We start from the raw sequence: 21,980 nt of genomic DNA on the forward strand, positions 1-21,980 counted from the left end.
CTTTCTTCCTACCTAGTCCGCTCTTACCTGTCAGTTTCTGTTTAATCTTTTCAAATTGTCTTGAATCTTTTGGAGGGCAAATTGTATTGAACATCCAGTACTGTTTTACGTTTTGTACGTGTCTCTCCCCGGACTTTAGTGAATATCTTGCTTTCTTTCTCTGCTGCCATGTTAACCAACCACTTACTCTTACCTTTATCTCAAAGCTGTGAGGATGTTCGAAGTGTTAAAGCCTTCGTCAGAGGCCTCGACACCGAGTGCTTTGAATAGTTTCAGAAATGTGTACAAGCCGACCCGAGAGCGAAATTAATGAAAAACAGAATGGAAAATGCAAATCAGTGAATCTAAAATAGATGATGCAATCTGTCCCTCCTTTTGCTTTCCTCCCCCTCTTCTGTCTCAGGTGGTGTGTGTATTGCCCAGTCCTTGAAGATCCCCAGGGAGCCCAGGCCAGGGGAGTTTGACAAGATCATCAGACGCCTGCTGGAGACCTCCAATGCCAGGGCCATCATCATGTTCGCTAATGAGGATGACATACGGTACGTGTTGTGCACTTTAAAGACGAACCCTGCTGGTCAACTTTTCCGCTACTATCAGGTGTACTTTTTTGACATTTTCAACATATTTTACAATAGAAACCTTTTGACACCTACATGCTCGCTGTGATTACAATTATGTTATTCTGAAGAAGAAAAGACCTGGTTTTCATATCGCTATTCTTTAGCAACTCACTTGGTTAGAAGTGTTGCATTGTGGTACTGACAAGAGTTCACACTATACTACAGGTACAATTATTGCATTTACAGCTTGAATGATGATGTACATAATTATTAGGCAGTTAGGAAAATGTGCCAAAACTGAGATTTAAACAAAAAATTCAAATATTATAAAATGCCATTTTGACTCATACGACCCCCTGAAATGGCTTAATTACTGGTCAATCAGACCTCTTGTCTTTGGGTCCTGCAAAAATGCTTGAAGAAGAAAGCCTTTTTAGATAAATGCTGTCCAGAATGTTAAGCTACAGAATGCTTGAGATTTGGAAATAAATACTTGATGACATGTTTTTCACACATTTTATGGACAGAAAAAATAGGAGTCACTCCTCACGGGCAAGACGGATGCTGCCTGTTGCTGCATCAGTTATAGATATAAGCAGTGGTACAAGAAAAAAGCTGCAGTGATCTTTATGTAGGGTTAAACCTAAATCAATACCCCACTGCTCGACTTGTCTCCTGTAGTCTATCTTCAGATATTTGAATTATCTTTTCTTTTTTCTTTTTCTAAAACAGACGAGTTCTGGATGCAGCTAAAAGGAACAACCAGACGGGTCACTTCCTGTGGGTGGGTTCAGACAGCTGGGGGTCCAAGATCTCCCCTGTGATTGGCCAGGAGAGGGTGGCCGAGGGGGCCATCACAATTCTTCCCAAAAGGGCATCTGTGGATGGTAAGGTTAATAACAGGCATATACGAAGCCATCAGAACACATGCAGGTAATAACTGACAAGATGTGAGGAATAATAAAAGTAGTTCTCACCTGCACTGAAACTGGATTTGTGGCAAATGAAAGAAAGCCGAAGCAGCGTCTGCTCAAACTTTGATAGATCAAATTAAGGAGTCAGGGGAAAGACCAGAGACAGAAATGAAATGGACTCATGTTCTCTCACTTTTGATCCCAGTGGGCAACAAGTTTTTGCCAATACACCAGGGAGAATATCCTCATTTGCTCTCTGTCAGAGCTCTCTATTAGATAATTGACTCCTGGAGGGCCACATAGGTGACAAGATATAAACTGGAAGCGAGGGAGAGAAATAGAACTTTAAATGAATCAAAGGGAGCTTTGGCAGATTCACAAGAGAGGCTATGTCGACTTTAAAAAATGACAGAAGAGATGTGAGTAAGGATTAATGACTAGACTTTTTTTTGGTACACCTAGAAACAGAATGCAGTATAATGCAGCAATTCTGCAACATATGTTATATAAAGCTTAAAATTTGTCTAAACTGTAATTTATAGTGACATAGTATAGTACAGTACATAGACTCAAACATGGGATCTTTTGCACATGAGGTAAATGTTTTCTCATGCATTGAGAATTATTCTGATGCCATAACAAGCTCATTGAAATCATTTTTTGGGCTGCCAATGCTGTATAATTTAGCTTTTATTTCCATAGGAAACCAAAAGAGAAGTAAATGAAATTGCTGGCCTTCCTGGTAAAAACAGATGTCTCTGGCCTGTACTTTGGAAGCACTTCCTTGCTGTAACTTTAATAATTTAAGGCAAAACTTTGCTTCACAACTGGTCCAAAAACACCACAATGTTGTTTTTAACGCAGTGAGGCAGCAGTTTTAAATTGTGTTAATATGCCACAAATTCCCTCAACAGTGTCTACATTGTGTTTACCTTTGCTATTGCAGTTGCCAGAAACCAGGGAAACAGCTAGTCTCAAACAAAACAAAACAAAAAGGAAAAAAAAAAAGTCACTCTAAGTGCATGAGTCACTCTTACATTTTTTATAAGGAATATAACACCAGATAATATTTTTTGTATCTTGGAAAAAAGGCTTTCTGTTTTTCCCACCCAGTAGTCTTTGAACTAAGCTAACTGTCTTCAGGCTCAGGCTTCACATTTAATCTGCAGATTAGAGGCAGAAGCATCAAATAACATTTCTGATATGAGCGACTTTGTTGATTTCAGAGGTACTTTTTTATGCCTAGCGACAGTCCTGGCCAGAGGCATTGTGTTTTTACATAAATAATCCATATGTATAACTTATTCTAGTGAGCACATTTATTTTCTGAAGGTAGACAAAGCTGACAAACCCAACCTGCGCTATTCTTGTGAATGTAATATCTCGGGAACACTGGGAGGAAATTTCATTCCACCTGTCTTTAATGTTCTCTTGGAAATAAGCATAGTCATCGGAATTTGGTAGTCAAAGATCTCGGTGACATCATGAGTTTTTTTGTTTTTTTTTTTGGGGGGGGGGGGGGGGGGGGGGGGGGTTGCCACAAGTTGATTCATTTGAATAAAGTTTACACAGATATCTAATTGGATAAAATGATTAGCTGGTGTCATTTTATATCCAAAAGGTGAGAGCTCTGCTTCACTGAGACATGCTAATGTTTTGCAAAAACACACTTTCTGGCTGCTGTTCAACACCATAATTCAAGAGTAGATGCAGAGATGTTGAGCACTTTCAATTTGGTCAGATACTAAAGTGGTGACGTTAATCTTTGGTGGCAACATATTAAATTCCATTAATATTTTTACTCCATATATTATGAGTCTGGGCAGACATTGATATATTACTTTACTTAGCTGGTTGGAAGAGGCTTAATAAATGCTACAGTATTTTTGTTATTTATTTTTTTTATTTTTACTAACCTGAAATTGTATTACCCTTTAAAGAACTTTAGAACTAAAGTCTACATGGTTTCATCTCTATTCATCAGTACTTAAATACAGTTTTAAATGAATATATCATTCAATTCCAACACTGATTCAGACTGAGGACAGGTTGGCTTGGTTATATCTATGTATTATTACACATGACACTAAAAATGTCATATGAACTTATTGTTTTACAGTCTATAAGAAAGCAGTGCATGAGATGTACCAAAATATAATCTAAAATGTAATCATAGGAACTGTGTCCTTCCAAACAACTGCCCAACTGGTAGCAATACTTCTATTTTTCTATTATCATTGAATTAAGTTTGTGCTTTTTAGACCCTCAAAGTACCACAAATGATTATATTTCAGTTTTCAGGAATGTAACGTTATCACAATGGGAAGCATGTGATTCCACATGGCACATCTTACTGTTGAGGCACAAAAAGAGTAAGACTAATATTCCCAGCAGTCAAATATCAGTAGAGCATCCCAGGTGCACACATTACCCATTTCCACAACAGCACATTGAATTAATCAGGAGAGATCTTTTTAGCTTTTACAGTGAATCTGGCATGGCACAGGCTGTCACACCTCACATGGAATCATTCACGTGCCCAGTGTTATACTTAACTACAGTGCATGTGTTGCGCCTTCTTAGTTAAGTGTAAATGTTTCTTTGCAGTCTTCTTGCAAGACTGCAAATAAACATTTCTTCTTGTCCACCCGGTCACAAGCCATCTATGGTTAGATGTAGGACTTGGGTTAGAGAAAAGCCTACTGCTTTTAAAGTACTGTGTAAAGTCTTGAGCCATGCTTCATTTCTTTAAATTGTGCTTCCAAATAGCCAGATGTTCCAAAGGCCCTCCAGAGTTTTTTTTTTTTGGACATGGGTTGCTTTTTCACTCATGTTCAGTCCACTCTACTTTCAGCAAACTCTGCAACACAAGAAGACAAAAGAAGATGTGCCAGGCTTAAAACTATCTACAGTGGCTGAACAGTTCAGGAAAGTCATCTCCTTAAGGAACAGGGAAAAATCAGTAAAGACCTGACACAGGACCTGACAGACACTGTTCACTGAAGCCTCATCAGAAATGGTCTCAGTGGAAGAGTGGCTGTCAAAAAGCCATTCTTAAGGAAGGGAAATGGTAAGGATGAGATATACCAAATTATGCAAGGATAAAAGTCAATGGCAGCAGCTCTTATGGAGTCTTTGTTAGTGTGCATGGAGGAGGTGAGGAGAGAGGTACAGCAGTGAATGTCTACAGCATCTATAAAACACGGTGGAGGCTCTGTTGTGGTTTGGGGCTGCATTTCAGTAAGTGGTGTCGGAGATCTTGTCAGAATTTATGAAATTATGAACACATATATTAGATTTTGATCTATCCTGCAATACCATCTGGAAAGCATCTGACTGGCAGCAATTTTCAATATGACAATGCAATGATCCCAAACACAAACACATGGCAGTACAGCAAAAGCATGCCCGGACAGAAAAAACACAATTGAGCACCATTAATCATGGATAGGCCTCCCCAGCGCCTGGACCTCAACATTATTGAAGCAATGTTGGACGATAAGACAGAGCACAGGACAAAAGGCACCCAACAACAAGAAGAGCTTTGAATGTCCTTGAGGAAACCTGAAGAACTCTTCCTAAAGACTACTTGAAGAAATTACGAGAAAGCTTGCCTAAGAAGTTCGGGCTGTGTTAAAGAGTAAAGACGATCATAGGGGAGGGGGGGCTGCTTTTAACCATGTAAAGCACTTTGTGCTATATTTTCTTTTTGTATGAAAAGTGCTTTATAAATAAAGATTGATTGATTGATTGATACCAAACACTGACTTTAAAGCTCACGTAAAAACTCTGTTTTTGCCTTATATGCTGTATTTCTGTTTTTTTGCATATCTTAAATAAATCACTGCACTGAGTTTTTATTTTCCTAGCAAAATGTAAGAAATGAGGGGTGGCTCGAGGCTTTTGCACAATACTGACTTTTTGCATAGTTGAAATATCCAAAAAAGAAAAAAATCCATTAACCCAAAACCTACATTTCTCAAATATATATCAGAGAGTTCATGTCAAAGCTAAAATCCTCTAGTCTGTAAAAGTTTTATTGTAGCATACGGCTAAAATGAAAGTCTAACCTTGCACGGAAACAAAGAAAGATAGCCGATGAGCTGATGAATTGTTAAAAGGTTCACGTGGCAGATAAACTGCCATGCATTTAAGAAGCTTCTTTCACATTTAATTATGGTATGAAGAAACTAGTAGAAGAGTTTTTTCTCATCTGCACGTCTCTTTTCTTTTGCCCGTATCTTCATTCCACCCTGCCACTTGCTGACAGGTATTTCATTCCTATGAGTGGAGAAACGTGTTCCCCTCTTTTAGTTCCTCTTATCTTGTTATTAAAATGGACAAGTATCCAATCTATTGTGGAAGCTTATTTTAAAATGTATGCTTTCCTTTCTCTTTACGTCAGTATTTGATAGGAGCTCCAATACTGACCGGTTCAACCAAAATAGCTTTTCAGCCATACCATACGTGGGCTATTCATAACCTACGCATTTATGTGTCAAAATGTATTACATTGTGCTGAACACCTAATTTTCTAGCACAGACAGGCTCAGTAGAAATGAAGCCAATAACCCCTGAAGCAGCGGTGCCCTCTCCTATTACGCCACTTAACAATATCTGGGTTGAAAGTGTCGAAACCAGCTCTTCTAAACAGAATAAATAGGGAGATGTATTCAGTAGACTTTTAAAAAGAAAAACAAACAAAAAAAAACCTAATTTTCATACTTTTTAACCTTTGCCCTGTCTGTCTTTTACACAGCATTTGACCGGTATTTCCGTAGCCGTTCGCTGTCCAACAACAGAAGAAATGTTTGGTTTGCTGAATTCTGGGAGGAAAACTTTAACTGTAAACTGGGAATGCATGGTAAACGGCCTGGCAGCCTGAAGAAATGCACAGGTAAGACTATATTTGACTTCTTCCATTATTTCACTTGCTATTAACCATTTGGGGAAAAAAATCAATAAAGCTTAAATGTGTAAATTGTTATTTGACTAGAGATCCAAAGAGAGATGAAAATTCTCCAAGGTACTTTGGAGTTTTACACTTGAGGGTGTAACAGATTGTTTTGTTTAGCTGTAATTCTACAGATCTATACGAGTTTGTAAGTTTTACTTTCTGAGAAGTGTAGCAGAAGGTCAGCTATAATTGGTCTTCCTTTATCCCTGCATCGGCTACCTCCTTGCATCATAACCAGTGTCATTCTTCTTATTTTAGTGCAGCGTAAAACAATAAATAGGCACACCCAACTGACAGTTTTAGGGAAACCAGTTCATCCCAAAAGCAGGCCCAGCTTTGCATATTACGGCTGCCAGTTGATTAAGCACATCACATTAGATTGAATAAGTCTTCATTAGAACATCGTAGCTCTGAAAGTCTGTCAACAGAGACAAATACTGTCTTCTAATTAGTATATATATATATATATATATATATATTGTGGAGTGCACTGCTGGCTGTAATAAGTAACCTTAAACCCCAGATCAAATTAGCTGTTGGGATTTAAGAAGCAATATAGCTCAACAAGAGCAACTGTTTGTGTACTCGAAGCTTGAAGGGAAATTAAATAGTTGTTGGAGTATGTGCTTGTAAATGTGGCAGTGCACTCTCTTCGGTGCGTTTTGTTTTGTGTGTTTGTGCGTAAGGTATATATGTGTATTAGTTCTGTAATAAGCACTTCTTGGTGTCTCTTTTTTTGCATCGCTTTTATATGATTTATGGTGGTTTGACCTGCATTTTCCAGTCCTAGTCCAAATTGTCTGCAGCTTGTTATTTTACAAACGACCCAACACTACAGCTGATTTGTGTCTTGTGCTGTCGTCACATTCGTGTGCACGTGATCCAGATGGTGCTGTGTGTGCACTTTTTCAGTGCCTACACCTGTCACTGGCTAAAGTGTTATACTTTTTAGAAGAGTTAGCAATGCCAGTGGACATGACCTGTAGGTATATCTCTGTGCTGCCGTGATCGGGTCTGTATGTTTATGTGTGTGTCATAGCGACTACTCCCTGGCTGATGCCTGCCATTGGCTCACATAATTAGGTTTGTAAGGGCTGTGACTCCCATTGACCGTCTATTACTAGCCGTGGCATCTGTGTATGTGGGCATCGATGTGTCGAGGGCCCTGTAGTCGTGAAGCAGAGTCCATTAATTCCAAGTGCTGGGGTTTGTGACCTCCAAATCATCAACACAGAAGCCAATCAGCAGCCTGCTGCTCAAGGTCACTGTTGTGAGACAGCTGATGGGAGGATGTGGAAATGTATGTGATTATTGCACGTGATTGGGCTGGGAGTGGGAGAGCGGTGAGATGATGTCAACAGAAAATTAACAGTTAGAGAAACTGAAAAATGCAGCTGGAAACTAATTACACAAACAGTGACAAAGATAGCATAATAAGATATTCAAGTCACATGGGAAATATGATAAGTGGGTGTGGGCAAATTAATTGTAGATTGTTAGACTGGGAAAAGGATACGGGAATTAAACAGTTTTTTTTCCGAGTCTGAAGAACTTGAGGTTTAACCTATTAATCCTAAAAGATTGGATGGGGTGATGACCTGGAGTGTTGATGGTGTTCATTTGAGAGTGAGAATAGTCATCATCACATATGTATTATCAGAGGAGGTTGAAAGTCCAAGATGGACTCCAAAATTGTGTGTAATTACCTCTGCCACGGAGGTTATGTGTTTGGTTGTGTGTGTGTCTGCAAACATGACAGCTCAAAGTTTTCGTTTTCCTTTTTTTGAATGCTGGTAAAACTTTGTAGGGGTTTAGCGTGGGCTCGTGTTAACAATCCATCCAAACTTAGTTTACATTCTCCAAGGTCCTCAAGCTCAGTTTACTGGATTGTCAGTTAAAAATTGACAAAAATCCTTGTGATTTAGAAACTATGATTCTTCCAAATGTGGTGTGTATTGTCAACATATAGAAAGTACCATATAAAGATTTCAAATATCATGTCACGTTTGACCTCTGACCTCTCCTTCAGGGTCAGTAGCTCGATCTGGAGGTCCAAATGATAATAATGATAGATAGAGCTATAAAGAGCCATGTTTCTTACTGCAGTTTTTTGTATTGACAACATATATGCATGGAATGATATATGGTGATTCTAAATATCACGTGGTTTTGGACCTATGACTTCTCTGTCAAGGTCAAATAAGGTGAAACTTTCATAAAATGACTTTTATCTTTAAAACTGTGCTTAAAATTCTACTGCACCTGGAAACATTCTGGAAATGATACTGGTATATATGGATTACAAATATCACATTATAGTTTGCATCCGAATATTGTATTGCATTTGACCTCTAACTTAACTTCTACATTTCTCATCTACCTTTCTTTCAAGCTGCGTGGTTAAATAGAAATATACTGTAATATAATATTATATAATACACTCAATATTCATGTCCAGTTATCAATCAATATTTATTATCCATGACTTGCTCTATAGGTGTGCCAGGAGTATGGGGTGTCTGGCCCATTGCTACGGGCCATTCGATCCCTATACAACCGTTGCAAGAGCTTGGTTCGCATTGCCGGTAATAAGTCGGACTCGTTCCCGGTGGGTGATGGGCTCCGCCAGGGCTGCCCTTTGTCACCGGTTCTGTTCATAATTTTTATGGACAGGATTTCTAGGCGCAGCCAAGTGGCGGAGGGCTTTCGCTTTGGTGGCTTCAGAATCTCATCTCTGATTTTTGCGGATGATGTGGTTCTGTTGGCTTCGTCAGGTGAGGGCCTCCAGCTCGCACTGGAATGGTTTGCAGCCGAATGTGAAGCAGCGGGAATGAGGATCAGCACCTCCAAATCTGAGGCCATGGTTCTCAGCCGGAAAAGGGTGGAGTGCCCACTCCGGGTCGGGGATGAGTTCCTGCCCCAAGTGGAGGAGTTCAAGTATCTCGGGGTCTTGTTCGCGAGTGATGGGAGAAGGGAGCCGGAGATCGACAGACGGATTGGGGCTGCAGCTGCAGTAATGCAGACGCTGCACCGGTCCGTCGTGGTGAAGAGGGAGCTGAGTGTAAAAGCGAAGCTCTCAATTTACCGGTCGATCTACGTCCCTACCCTCACCTATGGCCACGAGCTGTGGGTAGTGACTGAAAGAACGAGATCGCGGATACAAGCGGCAGAAATGAGCTTCCTCCGAAGGGTGGCTGGCATCTCCCTTAGAGATAGGGTGAGAAGTTCGGCCATCCGGGAGGGGCTCAGAGTAGAGCCGCTGCTGCTCCACATCGAAAGGAGCCAGCTGAGGTGGTTCGGGCATCTGACAAGGATGCCCCCTGGGCGCCTCCTGGGTGAGGTGTTCCAGGCATGTCCCACCGGGAGGAGGCCCCGGGACAGACCCAGGACACGCTGGAGAGATTATATCTCTCGGCTGGCCTGGGAACGCCTTGGTGTTCCCCTGGATAAGCTGGAGGAGGTGGCTGGGGAGAGGGAGGTCTGGGCCTCTTTGCTTAGGCTGCTGCCCCCGCGACCCGGCCTCGGATAAAGCGGAGGAAGATGGATGGATGGATGGATGGACTTGCTCTATATTGGTGTAATCAAAGTAAACCAAATATGTCTGCCATGTTTTAAAGTTATATGCATGGTTCTAATAAATCCTTTTTTAAGTATTTTGTATTATATTTTATAAAAGCACTCATTTTGTCTTTGTATTTAGTCTTTTTGGTGCACATTTATTTGCTCCAAATAAGTGTGCAAAAATTACAGCATATTCCTCTGAGGTTTAGCAGTGAAGTAGTGTGCAACGAAACAGCTTGAGTAGTTCACAGTTAAATTATAACCCAAGCAGCATTTGTTTGCTGTATTATGCCGCATAAAAGAAAAAATGGCTTTTGTCAGAAAGAGGCCGTTGACAAATAAAGAAAATGAAGCCCCATCACCTAATCACTCTTGCGTCATTTTCTCTTCACTTCCTTTCTCTACTCTCTTAATTTAACCTGGGAGATATCGTTTCCTTTATCATTGTCAGTCCAAAATGAATTACATGAAGATGATGCATTTTTCATAGGAATATCCCCAGCCTGCTGTATAATGTAAAACAACATACGTAGCATCACAGTAGTTACATGATATCCAGTGATTTGCTGCTAAAGCTACTACGACCAGCCAGACATCTGTTCTTCAGTCCAATAAATGCATTTTAATGATTTATTTAGAGTGCATTACCACAACTTTCAGCTTTCATCATTTCATCTTTCATCAAGAGAATAGTAAGTACACAAAAAAGGGGAAATCCAAGGCACTCAGGCTGCTGAGTGTAAAAAGCCTCTTTTTGAGACATGGCTCATGAGGACATCAGCCGACAACTCGGATGCTGGAATAAAAGTGTGCTCTGTTGAAGGCATACATTTAGGTAAAACGAATGCTTCAGGGCAAACTGATTTAGGCAGACACCAGATCACAAATAAGACTACACGCTTACATGGCTAGAAACTCCCATGCATACTGCTTGTAGATCATCATGAAGGAAAATGCAACATTTCTTACTATATGTGTGTTACTTTAAAACATGCTTGTTCTTTTTCTGTTTCTAACCCAAGTAGGCACACTCATCGCACGTCTTTCTAAAGATGCCATTTTGTCACAGCTGCTAAAGGTAGACCAAACACAGCAGGACCAGGCAGTGTCAATGACCCAGAAAATCCATTTGGCGTTTAGCATTTGGTTCCATTTATTGTTTCAAACTGACTTGCCAGGTAAACTGGATCTGAGCAGGATTTGGAGTAATGTGGCACCATAGTGACGAAGGCTGAAATACACACACACTGAGATAAAATGCATGACAAAATGCAGATCTATAGAGCGAGTCTACCCACTTCTCCCTTCATACATACAGTAATGCTCTTGGACGTGAATCTCTTAATTTCCACATGAATCTCTAAAGTTTTCATACATTCTAGATCATTTCTCTGCTTTCATAAGGAGAAACGCACATTCAAATAGGCAAAAACATAAACAATGTTTAATAAAACAAGATATGGTAGCACAACCACTAGCATCTCTGTCCACAGCCGCCATCAGACTTTGTTCATAGCAGTGGTTGTTGACTAAAGCTGTAAGCCTCAGGTACACTCAGAAGATTTAAAGTGCACTGTGGACAGTTGGACATTTGTTATCCTGTTGATTTCTATACTTTTGATTTCTTTGCCTTTCTGTCTGAGTGGATTTTGACTTGTGTCACTCTCAAGGGAATGATACCGGTTTGTTATCGTTCTCTACTTTGTCAGCCATCAAACTTCTTTATCTCGCCTTGTCTGTCTTTTCGTCTTTCCATTTCTTGCACCTGCCATTTCTTTCTCTTCTATAAAATCCGAGTTTAAAGTGTTATTTTTTTTGTCAACGTTGAAAAGGTGAAAATCAGTAATGCTGTCTCAGCGTGGGGTTTTGAATTCCTGAGCCTAGCATAAGTTCAGGCCAAGCGCAGTAGCCTTCTACCTGTCTAATTGGCAAGCTTGCTTACAGATTTTGCATATCTGCAAATCATTTTGCAATCCATCTTTACTCCAGCTGCTGTTCATGCTGTTTCTGACCCAATCAATGTCACGCATGTGTCACTGAAGCCTGCCCCATACAGGTTCCTGCTGCTGGTCTCCCTGCCTCTGGCTTTCAGGTTCAGCATGTGGATGAGTGAGGAGGTCCCAGAATAGAGCCATACTTCCGAGTATAAATTATCGGAGATGGAAATAACAATATTATTTTGCCTGTAGGAGTCCTGCCTGACATTATTTTCTACCTTTGCAAATCAATAACAGTTTTAAATTATGTTGTTTTTTTTTCTGAACAGGGCCTGCCTTTCCTCTGCACACTCTCACTGTCTTGCAGCCTCTTGTTCTCATCCTAATTTGTATGGCCAGAAAATTAATCTACTGCATTGTTTACACTGTAAACATGGCAAATAAAAGTAATATCTATAAAATATATAGACATGCAGCTGTGTAGTTTCTACTTTCATTCCTTATATTAGCTTATTATTATCTTACGTGAAGTTATTGTTGCATGCGTGCTGTTTTAATGGGTCCAGGAAAACTCATTCAGAGATGTTTTATCTCTATTAAATGAGGGCAAAGCCCGCTGTGCAAGTGCAGGTAGTTAAAACCCTACGAAGCAAAGCACAATTCAATGAATACACACCAGGTATATTATTAGAACCAATGTTTAATTATATAAATGTGCAATAAATGCAGAACTGATCTGAATTTATAAAATATTGTTATGTCCTGGAGTTCCCTCTGCCTCACATTACACCTGGAAAAGACCGTGATTATAAGAAATATTGATATATTGGAAATTTATGACTCAGTATCTTAAACAACTAGAGGTCACATCTATAAGAATTTGCTGGGGCAGTGTGAAGAGAGCCCAAAACTCTTACCCAGGTGAGAAGAAGCCTGAAAAGGATGCATTCATAGTACTCTGTGAGGGAAAAAACAAAAGAATAACAGTTTCATCTCTCGCCCGTTTTCCTGATTAGCAAAATTACCATAATGCTGTAGCTTCTTTTACAGCTGCCTAATGAAGGTTATGCTCTAACTTCCTTCCTACTTAATAGGCAAACACAGAGGATTATCAAATGCTTGCACACACCACACACACACAGCTTTATACTTCCTCAGTTTAACATAAATAATTAATACTTTATAGAGTATTGTTGATGAGGAATTTATCTTCTAAAGGCTCCTTGGCTAGTTTGATGCCCTTGTTTTCTGAATGCATGAATGCTTTTCTTACTTGGAACAAAAGTCATGCTTTTAAAGACACAGAGCCTTCATCCAACACTAGCGATATGTGTATGTGTCTGTCTGTGGGAGAAGCACAGAACCATTCCAGAAGTTAATGAGATCCTGACTTAGCCCAGCATGCGCACATTTACCCTTGCGTACAAACACATGTTCACTCAGTACAAATAGACCATATCCTAACGAGGTCGATGGGGAAGGAGAGTTATTAGGCTCACAGGCTGAATAAACTGTTCCCTCCCATGTGAAAAGGCCTAAGGACTGAACAGACTGAAGGATGGAGACGAGCACAGATGGAGAGCTTGATGGACAATTAGAGACAGACAGGCACAGACAGACAGATTGCAGACTGTGAGACAGAGACAGCAACAGACAGTGCTATATGACTCCTTCCAACATTAGTTTTCAGTAGGTGAGATGAAGTGTCATTTAGCTGCAGTGAAATGATCCTTTTTCATTTTCTCGCAGAGGACATGGTTATCTATGGCTCTCAACGATGCACTCTGTGTGCATATGCGGTAGCTGATTTATGACTTGCAGACCTACGATAGAGAGCATGCTTGTAACATGTGCCTCGATTCTTATACTGAGAAACCGTATGGGTGAGCTGCAATCAAAGCCACTACTTTGGCATTGGATAAATAAGTAGATAACTGCACATTTGCCGCTGTTGTATCACAGCCTCACACAAACTGTAATCCATCTTGATGAGACCCAAATCTCATTGTAGAGGAAGGAAAAAAAAGTCCACTAATGAAAAAATGTGGCTAGGAGGCAGGCGTATGCACATAAAACATAATGTATTTGTATGATCATTGTTACCTCAACATGTTCATGTCATGAGTTGAGATGTCGGCCAGCGCGATGATGCAGAAGTTAATACTGTTGCCTCACAGCAAGACGGTCCTGAGTTTGCAGCCACCAGCTGATGGGTTGCGTGATTTGTTTCTGAGTACTGTGGCTTCCTCCCCAGCCCCAAAACATGCATTTGGTCAGGTTAAATGACACTTCTAAACTGACCATAGGCGTGAATGTGAGCATGAATGGTTGTCTGTCTCTGGAAGAAAATGGAAAGATGCAGAAGTGAGTTTTGGACATAAACTATAAAGACAAAACTGACATGAGGTTATAATGCAATTCAAGTTCATTTCTTTATGCCAAATCACAGCACAGCAGTTGCATCTTTACTGTGTGGTAAACCCTCCAGTTTTAGAGAGGAAACCCCAACAATCACATGCTCAACAAGCAACGATGGGAAGGAAAAATCCCCTCTTAAACTAAAACCCCCAGCATAACCAGGCTCAGTGAGGTGCAGTCATTTGCTGTGACTTGTTGGTGGATGAGAGAAAAGAAAAGAAAGGGAAGAATGAAGACACAATTTAAAGACATGCAGCAGTGATACATTGGGAGTAAAAAGAGAAGAAGAATAGAAAAATGCTGAGTATATCATGTGAAGTCCCCTTGCAGCCTGAGCCTATAGCAGCATAAAGAAGGGATGCTTCACGGCAATGTGATGCTGCTAAATCTGAGCTCTATCAAAAAAGGAAAGTTTTAAGTTTAATCTTAAAAGTAGAAAGAGTGTCTGTCTCTTGAATATGAAATGGTGGCTGGTTCCACAGGAGAGAGACCTGAGAGCTGAAAGCGCTGCCCTCCCATTCTACTTCTGGAAACTCTTGGAAGCACAAGCAAGCCTGCTATCTTAGAACAAAGTCAGCTGGGACGATATAGTACTGTAGAGTCTGCATGTGAGGATTTGGATTTAACAGGGACAGACTGGCGACCTCTCTGGGGTGTACCCTCTCATCCTATTGCAGCTGAGAAAGCCCCCCTGCCATCCTGAATTGGATGGGCGGAAGAAAATGAATGGATGGATGAATGGATTTAGCAGGGAAGCAATGAAGAGAAGCTAATGGCGGGGGAAAAGTGTCTCTTTCTCATTCCTGGCAGTACTGTCACTGCAGTATTTTGGATTAACTGGAAGCTTTTCAAGAAACTTTTAAAAGAAGAGATGCTTCTTTTATAAGATAATAATTAATTACAATAGTCAAGACTAGAACTAGTAAATGCATTTTTTCCTTTTTCTTCATGATTTTAACATTTAACAATTTTAACATTATTTTGAAAAAAAAGTCCTACATATTTGTTTAGTGTCTTTTTATAAGAACATATTTTAAAATGACTCAAAGATTCCTTATAGTGTTATTGGAGACCAATAATGTGGTTAGATACCATGTTTCTACAATTTTAGGCCCAAATATAATAATCTTATTTTTATATGGATTTAGGGGAAGAAAGTCACAGGCGATCTGGATCTTTATGTCTTTAAGCCAGACCTGTAGTTTAACTAGTGTTATCTGGCTCAATAGATATATATTGTGAGTTTCATCTAATAGCAATTAACATATATAGAGTCTTTTCTCGTTATATTTCTCCAGACAAGTGGAAGTCTGAGATTCTCTCTCTCGTTTTAGCTACCTGCCTACTTGTTTGCTACCTATATAATCTATGTCATACTGTTTCTAAGTATATAACCATCAGCAATTTAATTTTACAGCAACCATTTTTTTCTGTATTTTTTTGGCCATCATTTCTCAAAGTTTTTGTTACGGTTCTGGGTCAGTGTTGACCCAGCATTTTGAGTTTCTTATATTTTGGTTTATTTTTGCATTATGGATTGTTTCCTGATGTTCTGGTGCTTTGTTTATTATTATTATTATTATCATTATAGATCTGTTTCTGTTATTCTTGGTGAGGGATCAGTGCTTAGGTTTTGGGTTCTCATGTGTATTGCAGTTTCTGTTCAGTGTCTAGTCTGTCTCTCAGTGTCGTGTCTGCATCATTGTTTTGTGGTTTCTTGTTTCCTGTTTTATTGTGAAAGTCTTTGTCTTTTGTTAGTGTGTGCAGCTTAGCTCCCCCTGTCTCGTTAGCCCTGATCTCTCCCAGCTGTGTCTCCCTCCTGTTACCCATTCCCTGATTACCACCCTGCGTATATTAGCCCTGTGTTGTCCTCAACCCAGTGTCGCGTCGTACCATCAGATTATGCCTGTGTGTTTTTTGGTCTTCACTTCATGTTTTGTTTTCATGCCAGCAATAAAGCTGAGGTTTTGAGTTGCATTCCGTTTTCCGAGTCCTGCATTTGGATCCTCATCTCCGCCTGCCCGCACACAGAGCCCTGACAGTTTTTGTGTCGTTGTCACATTCTCAATTCTTCAGTAGTTGCTTAGTACTAACACAGCTGATAAGAATGAAGGTCAACACTATAAAAATTAGGCCCAGGTTTTTAAAGGTTTTCGCCCCCACCATCCTTCTGTTTTGTTTGATACATTTTCTCTGCTGTCTCGCTAGCTTTACTGTGCTCTTTCTCTGCAGCCACCTGCCTCTTTGGTTCCATAGCTTTCCCCTTTCGGTGTTTGTTAGTGTGTTTATAAATGTGCTTGTTCAAGGGTGGGAAGGGAGAAGGTCCGGTGACATGAAGCACACATCCCTTCAACAACAAAAAAAAAACATTCATGAAATTCTTGTTTATATGTCAAGTGAAAGCTGGGCAGGAGAGAGATCAAAAGAAGGGAAGGAAATTTAAAAAGTTGAAGAGAGAGAGGAAGGGCTAGCGTGCATAGCCAAGTTATGCCAGGACAGTGATTCAGCAAGATATGAATAATGACCAGTGAATAATTTATATTAGCTGTGTGTACCATCAGCAGTAATATATACCAGCAATAATGTAGAGTGTAATATATATTAGCCACATATGTCAGTGGCATCACATTATTCATGAAAAAGGGTGCTCTGCTACGAATTGCTCTTTATAAAACAGACAACACTCTCACTGCAGCCTGACAGCAGGTCTGAGAAGAGAGAGGGGAAAGATGAGAATAGGAGCAGCAGCAGGATCAAAATGCCACATATCTAATAAATACTTGCTCATTTGAGCTCTGGTGTTATTTCTGCCGGTAAAAGTAACAGTGACATTGAGTTTAGCAAGTCAATTACCGAGAACAGGCAAACCTGTGACATTAGTAAGGAGATGGCTAAACAAGCTTAAGCACACAAGCAGCGTAATGAACACAAAGGTTTTAGTGTACTTCATCTAATTTCTACTGTGTTTACTCATTTGATAAAAAAAAAAACATGCTGTTAAAAGAAAAAGTTGACAGTTGCTTGTGACACCCTCCCCAACCTGGAGTTGGCTGTGTGTTTTCTCACAGTTTTAACAAGGATCTTTATACTTGTGAGGTGAATGTGCTAACCCTTACATTACGGAAAAATATGAGCTGTGGCCTCTTCATTTTATTTATTTGCATTTCCTTAGTTACAGTACAAGCAACATTAATATCCTTGAAAGGTTTGCGTATAGGTTTCAATAGTGTAAGAGTCAACATGTTTGCCTAAAACACTAAAAGTCCTTGTTTTGCAACTAGGAGGCAACTCAAACTCAAGGTCATGCTAGGTGGTCACAAGCAGGTGTGGGGGTCCAAAGCCTGGATAGGAGTGATCAAGAAGTATATCTCGTGTAAAAGTCTCCACCAAACCAAAAATGTTATTGTTTTACTTTACAAGAAAAGTTCCCAGAACTCCTGTAAAATCAACAACAGTCAGAAGTTGAAAAAACTCATGTATTGACTCAAGTTGTTTGATGTTTTGAGTTTTCAACTTCTGATTTTTTTAGAGTGGACACAGCAAGATTTACCACTTGAGATAATTGCAATACAAAATGCTCCAAAAGGCACTGGCACAAACAGGGTAGAGAGTCCTAATCAGTGACAAAAATTAGTGGCATTGAAGGCCGCCTGCATTGGAACCCGCCTGTCAGTCAGATGACTGACTCCTTGAAAACTTTAACACCTTTTATGCTTTGTTATGGAAAATCTTGAATAAAACTGCAACCAAAAGACGAGCGTGTCTTTTGAAGTGAGGTTTATTAGAAAAGAAAAGAAAAACACTGCAGTGGAGAAAAACATTCAGATCACACACCTAACCCGTTTTTCTGAGGGAAAGACATCACCCGGAACCGTTTTATACCTCCCAAACAAAGAACATTCCACAGCAGATCAGTTATTAGCAGATCCTTATCTCTTCAGTCTAGGAACAGTTCCGACCAACCGTCATCTCCTCTGCAACAGGATGTCCAGAGCCCTCAAGAGGAAAACGAGTCCGCTGTGAAGGTGCAATAAAACTTGGGCCCCACTTGTGATCACATCCCACATGCATACAACTGATGTCAAGAGTGAGCTTTCTATACTGAGTACAGAAAGTGTTACTACTATTACTAAAGTGATGTGATTAATACATAAACTAAAGACATTTTCAGTACAGCTTTAAGAGCCAATTTGCCAATCTGCAATTAAAAAACCCACCACCTCACTGCACTACGGCAGAGCCCGCGGGCACGCCACTGCAACCCCCTCTGGCCTCTGCTCCATAGCTGCTGGGTGACCTCTTGTTTGGGGCTCTACTCAGCTCTTCCCAGGAGGGTGGCACGGTTCCCCCCCTTTTTGGTGGTCCTCCTCGGGTCCTCGTACTCTGGGGCCTCTGGATGTCTGGGGCCTGGATCTCCTCCATACCTGCTTCATACCCTGGGGGACGGGGCTATGGCTCCCCACACTCCCTAGCAGATCGTTACATGGAGAAACCTTTGGAATACAAGCATGCTGATCCACACAGGTGTGCACACAGGTGTACACACGGGTGTTCACAGACGCGGACTACACCTTTCTTGGTTGCTGCCTCAAAGCACATTGTGCGCTGTCTATCTTGCGTGCTGCACAATATCGTTTAATACTTAGTATCTACTGTTATCTACTGCTAGCTAGTTTATTGTGATGGTGCTGTTTTTATTATGTTGCTCTTTTTTTGTTTGCTTTCTCTTCTGTTTTTTTTTTTTCTCCATTCAGGTGATCCAGGTGTTTTGTTTGTTTTTCTTTCTTTCTTCCCCCCTTTCTCACCGTCTCTTCTCCCCTCTGGTTTTCTTTCTCTCTCTCTCTTTCTTTCATTCTTTCTCCCTGTCCTATTCAGTCATGTCTGTCCCATTTGTAGCAACCGAAAATAAAATAAATTCATAATTATAATAAAGGTCAATCAAATGGACCAATATGGGAAGACCATGATGATCCACTTGGTAAAATAAATCCGCTTGGCATCTTTCTTGGCCTTAAGACAACAATTCTGATGGCTAAAGATCCAAACGGGACACAAAAAAAGGAAAAAAAAAACAAAACCCACCACCACCAACAACAAACACATATTTTAACACTGAGGTCTCTGGGGATTTACTTGTTTTTGGAGCCAGCTCTGACTTGTTCTTCCAGGAAGTGCAGTTCATGTCACTTCATGCTTGACATGTCACCCTCACCCTTTCACTCACACAGGTTGCTGCTCGAGTAAACTCTGATCAGGTAATTGACTTCTAAAAATGTCAGCATTGCTGCACGAAGGTGCAATTATTAATAAGTTAATTTGAGACTTCAGCTATTAGAATGCTTCCCAAACTGTAGTGAGGTTGAAATGTCTTTTTCAGGAACTTGTTCATCTAGTCATCCACCCTAAAGCCAGCCTGGTGATGGGACTTTTAACCAAGTCCTTTATCTCTTATTCTATCTGTTTTGTATTTGTAACTTTTAAACAGATATACATTTCTATTCATCTATGCATCTTCTATATTTGTTGTTGGATCAATACAGTAAATTTGAAAAGAGTCTACACAGAGATGAGTAGTTCACAGCTGGATGATATTAAAATAACATTTGACATCAAGCTCTGATCCCACACACGAGGCACCAGTTATGAAACAAACACAGGCGCACACACTCTTAGATGTAATTGTACAAACACAGACACATACTTGCATTCGGGCTTGAAGCCACTGACTGGTATTTATGCAGCAGTGTATTGACACAAGCCTTGGCTTCAGTGCTCTGTTGTCAAATCATGTAGAGCAGATCTCTGTCTGATGCTCATTTGCTCTTTTTTCTTATTGATTAGCCACGTCTTCCTTGGTAGATTAGCCTCAAAGATCTAAGCCAGTCAAATATGGTTTGCATGGTTTTTGTATGTTAAGAAATATGAGCAAGAAACACATTTAAGCAGAGTGGTAGTTTTATATTTTAACAATATTGATTCATAAATGTCTCTGTGTGGGCAGCATCACCCTATGCTGTCATCTTTGTGATGTTTTTGAGCCATCGTTGATAAATGAGAGAAAAGCTAATTAAACAACCTTTATGTAAATGTATTCATGAACATCTGAACTTAGGTTGCATCATTCCAGGGCTCATAAATAAATTTCCTTCTCATATATTTTTATAAGTCAATTTGCCTAAGGAAAAGGAACGGCGGATGGGGGCGTCAGGTGGTGGTTGAGAAGAAAAGAAAGCTAGAGTAAAATACTTGCTAGCTGTTGAGAGTTTAGAAGGAGGGAATTGAATATGTGCTGCAAATTGATGTTTAATTAAGGAGCTTGTTCACATCATTAGTCTGTCTGTCAGCTGTGATGCCATCAATCACTGCATGTAGAAAATCTGCCCAGCACACTGGTCTATGAAGGCATCCATCAAAGCATTTAGCCAGTTGGCATTCTTGCATTAGTCTCACCTCGATGATTTCATGTATTGCTTTGTGTTTGTATTAGACAAGGAACTCGCTTCACTAGCAAGGCAGTGAAACATGCATTTCAGAGGTTTTGCTGTTCCCAATTTGTTTTATTTTATTTCATATCATGAAAATAGTAGGATAACAGATACAGCGCCCACGTGTTGTAATTTTAATCCTTCTTGTGTAGAGAAGGATTTTAATTTTAAAGTAAGTAGGTATGTTAATATTTATTGCAATTTTGAATATTATGGATAATCACACGTGTAATCGTGAAGAAGTCCCACAAAGCAGACTTGAAAAATGGCCGTCAATACAGCCAGTAGCTCATTAGCTGTCAGGAAGAAAGTCGGTCAAAACACCAGCAGTCATTTCATAATGTGAATAGTTATATTACTTTTGTATAACTAAACAGTATAACATAATAATGCAATATAAAGTTATTTCATAATTGCCTTTTAAAGACTCCAATCACTCAGGGCTAGCAACTGCTTAGCAATCCCTTAGAAACCATAGAAAGGTAGAGACAAGTTATATTGCTTGGCAGGTCAGCAAGTGGTTGCTGGGGATTGCTCGCTGTCTGTGAAATTGATTGCTAATACCCCAGTCACAGAGACCAAGAGACTAGTTGGTCAGCAACACTCCGGGCAACCATATGTAGATCACTATAAAAAATGTCTGTTCCCCAAATTGGTTAGCTAGTGGTTGGTAGATGAAAAATGGTTACAAAGAGATATACACTGCTGCACCGAAATCCTCCTTACTTTAGTAAGCAGTAGTGAAACTGTGAAACACGCGGTGCACACTATAGCGCTGAAATGAAAACATTTTAAAGGGTGCAACGATCCACTTTTCACAGGTTCATTGTAGCTCAACAAACAGTTGATGAGTGTTGGCGTTCTATGCTAAGTAAAGACAACCACCACAACCTGCTAGTAACCAAAGAAATTATAAGTAGGTTTTTGGTGAAGCACACTCTAATACACATTTTTCCATAGTGACCAGCAGTGTTGGGGAGCAACGGAATACATGTACCACCGTTACGTATTTCAAATCCAAAATATGAGTAACTGTATTCCGTTACAGTTACCGTTTAAAAAGGTGGTATTTAGAATACAGTTACTTTGTTGAAATAAATGGATTACACGGCGGTATTGTCGCGGGTCAGGACTGTTTGGGTTTTGTT

At 40.0% G+C, this 21,980-nt stretch overlaps 1 protein-coding gene across 2 annotated transcripts in view; it reads left to right on the plus strand.

Moving 5' to 3' along the window:
• grm8a (glutamate receptor, metabotropic 8a) overlaps positions 1 to 21,980 on the plus strand; it is a 304,220-nt gene that overhangs the window by 212,457 nt on the left and 69,783 nt on the right. For both annotated transcript variants that reach the window (XM_087830876.1, XM_006780652.2), the window contains exons 4-6: positions 404 to 539; positions 1,293 to 1,447; positions 6,234 to 6,371. In XM_087830876.1, the coding sequence (XP_087687002.1) occupies positions 404 to 539; positions 1,293 to 1,447; positions 6,234 to 6,371 (429 nt within the window). The remainder of the gene's footprint in view (positions 1 to 403; positions 540 to 1,292; positions 1,448 to 6,233; positions 6,372 to 21,980) is intronic.

The sequence above is a fragment of the Neolamprologus brichardi genome, chromosome 17, assembly GCF_056152115.1.
Source record: "Neolamprologus brichardi isolate AB-2024 chromosome 17, ASM5615211v1, whole genome shotgun sequence".
In the NCBI taxonomy this organism is placed as follows: domain Eukaryota; kingdom Metazoa; phylum Chordata; class Actinopteri; order Cichliformes; family Cichlidae; genus Neolamprologus; species Neolamprologus brichardi.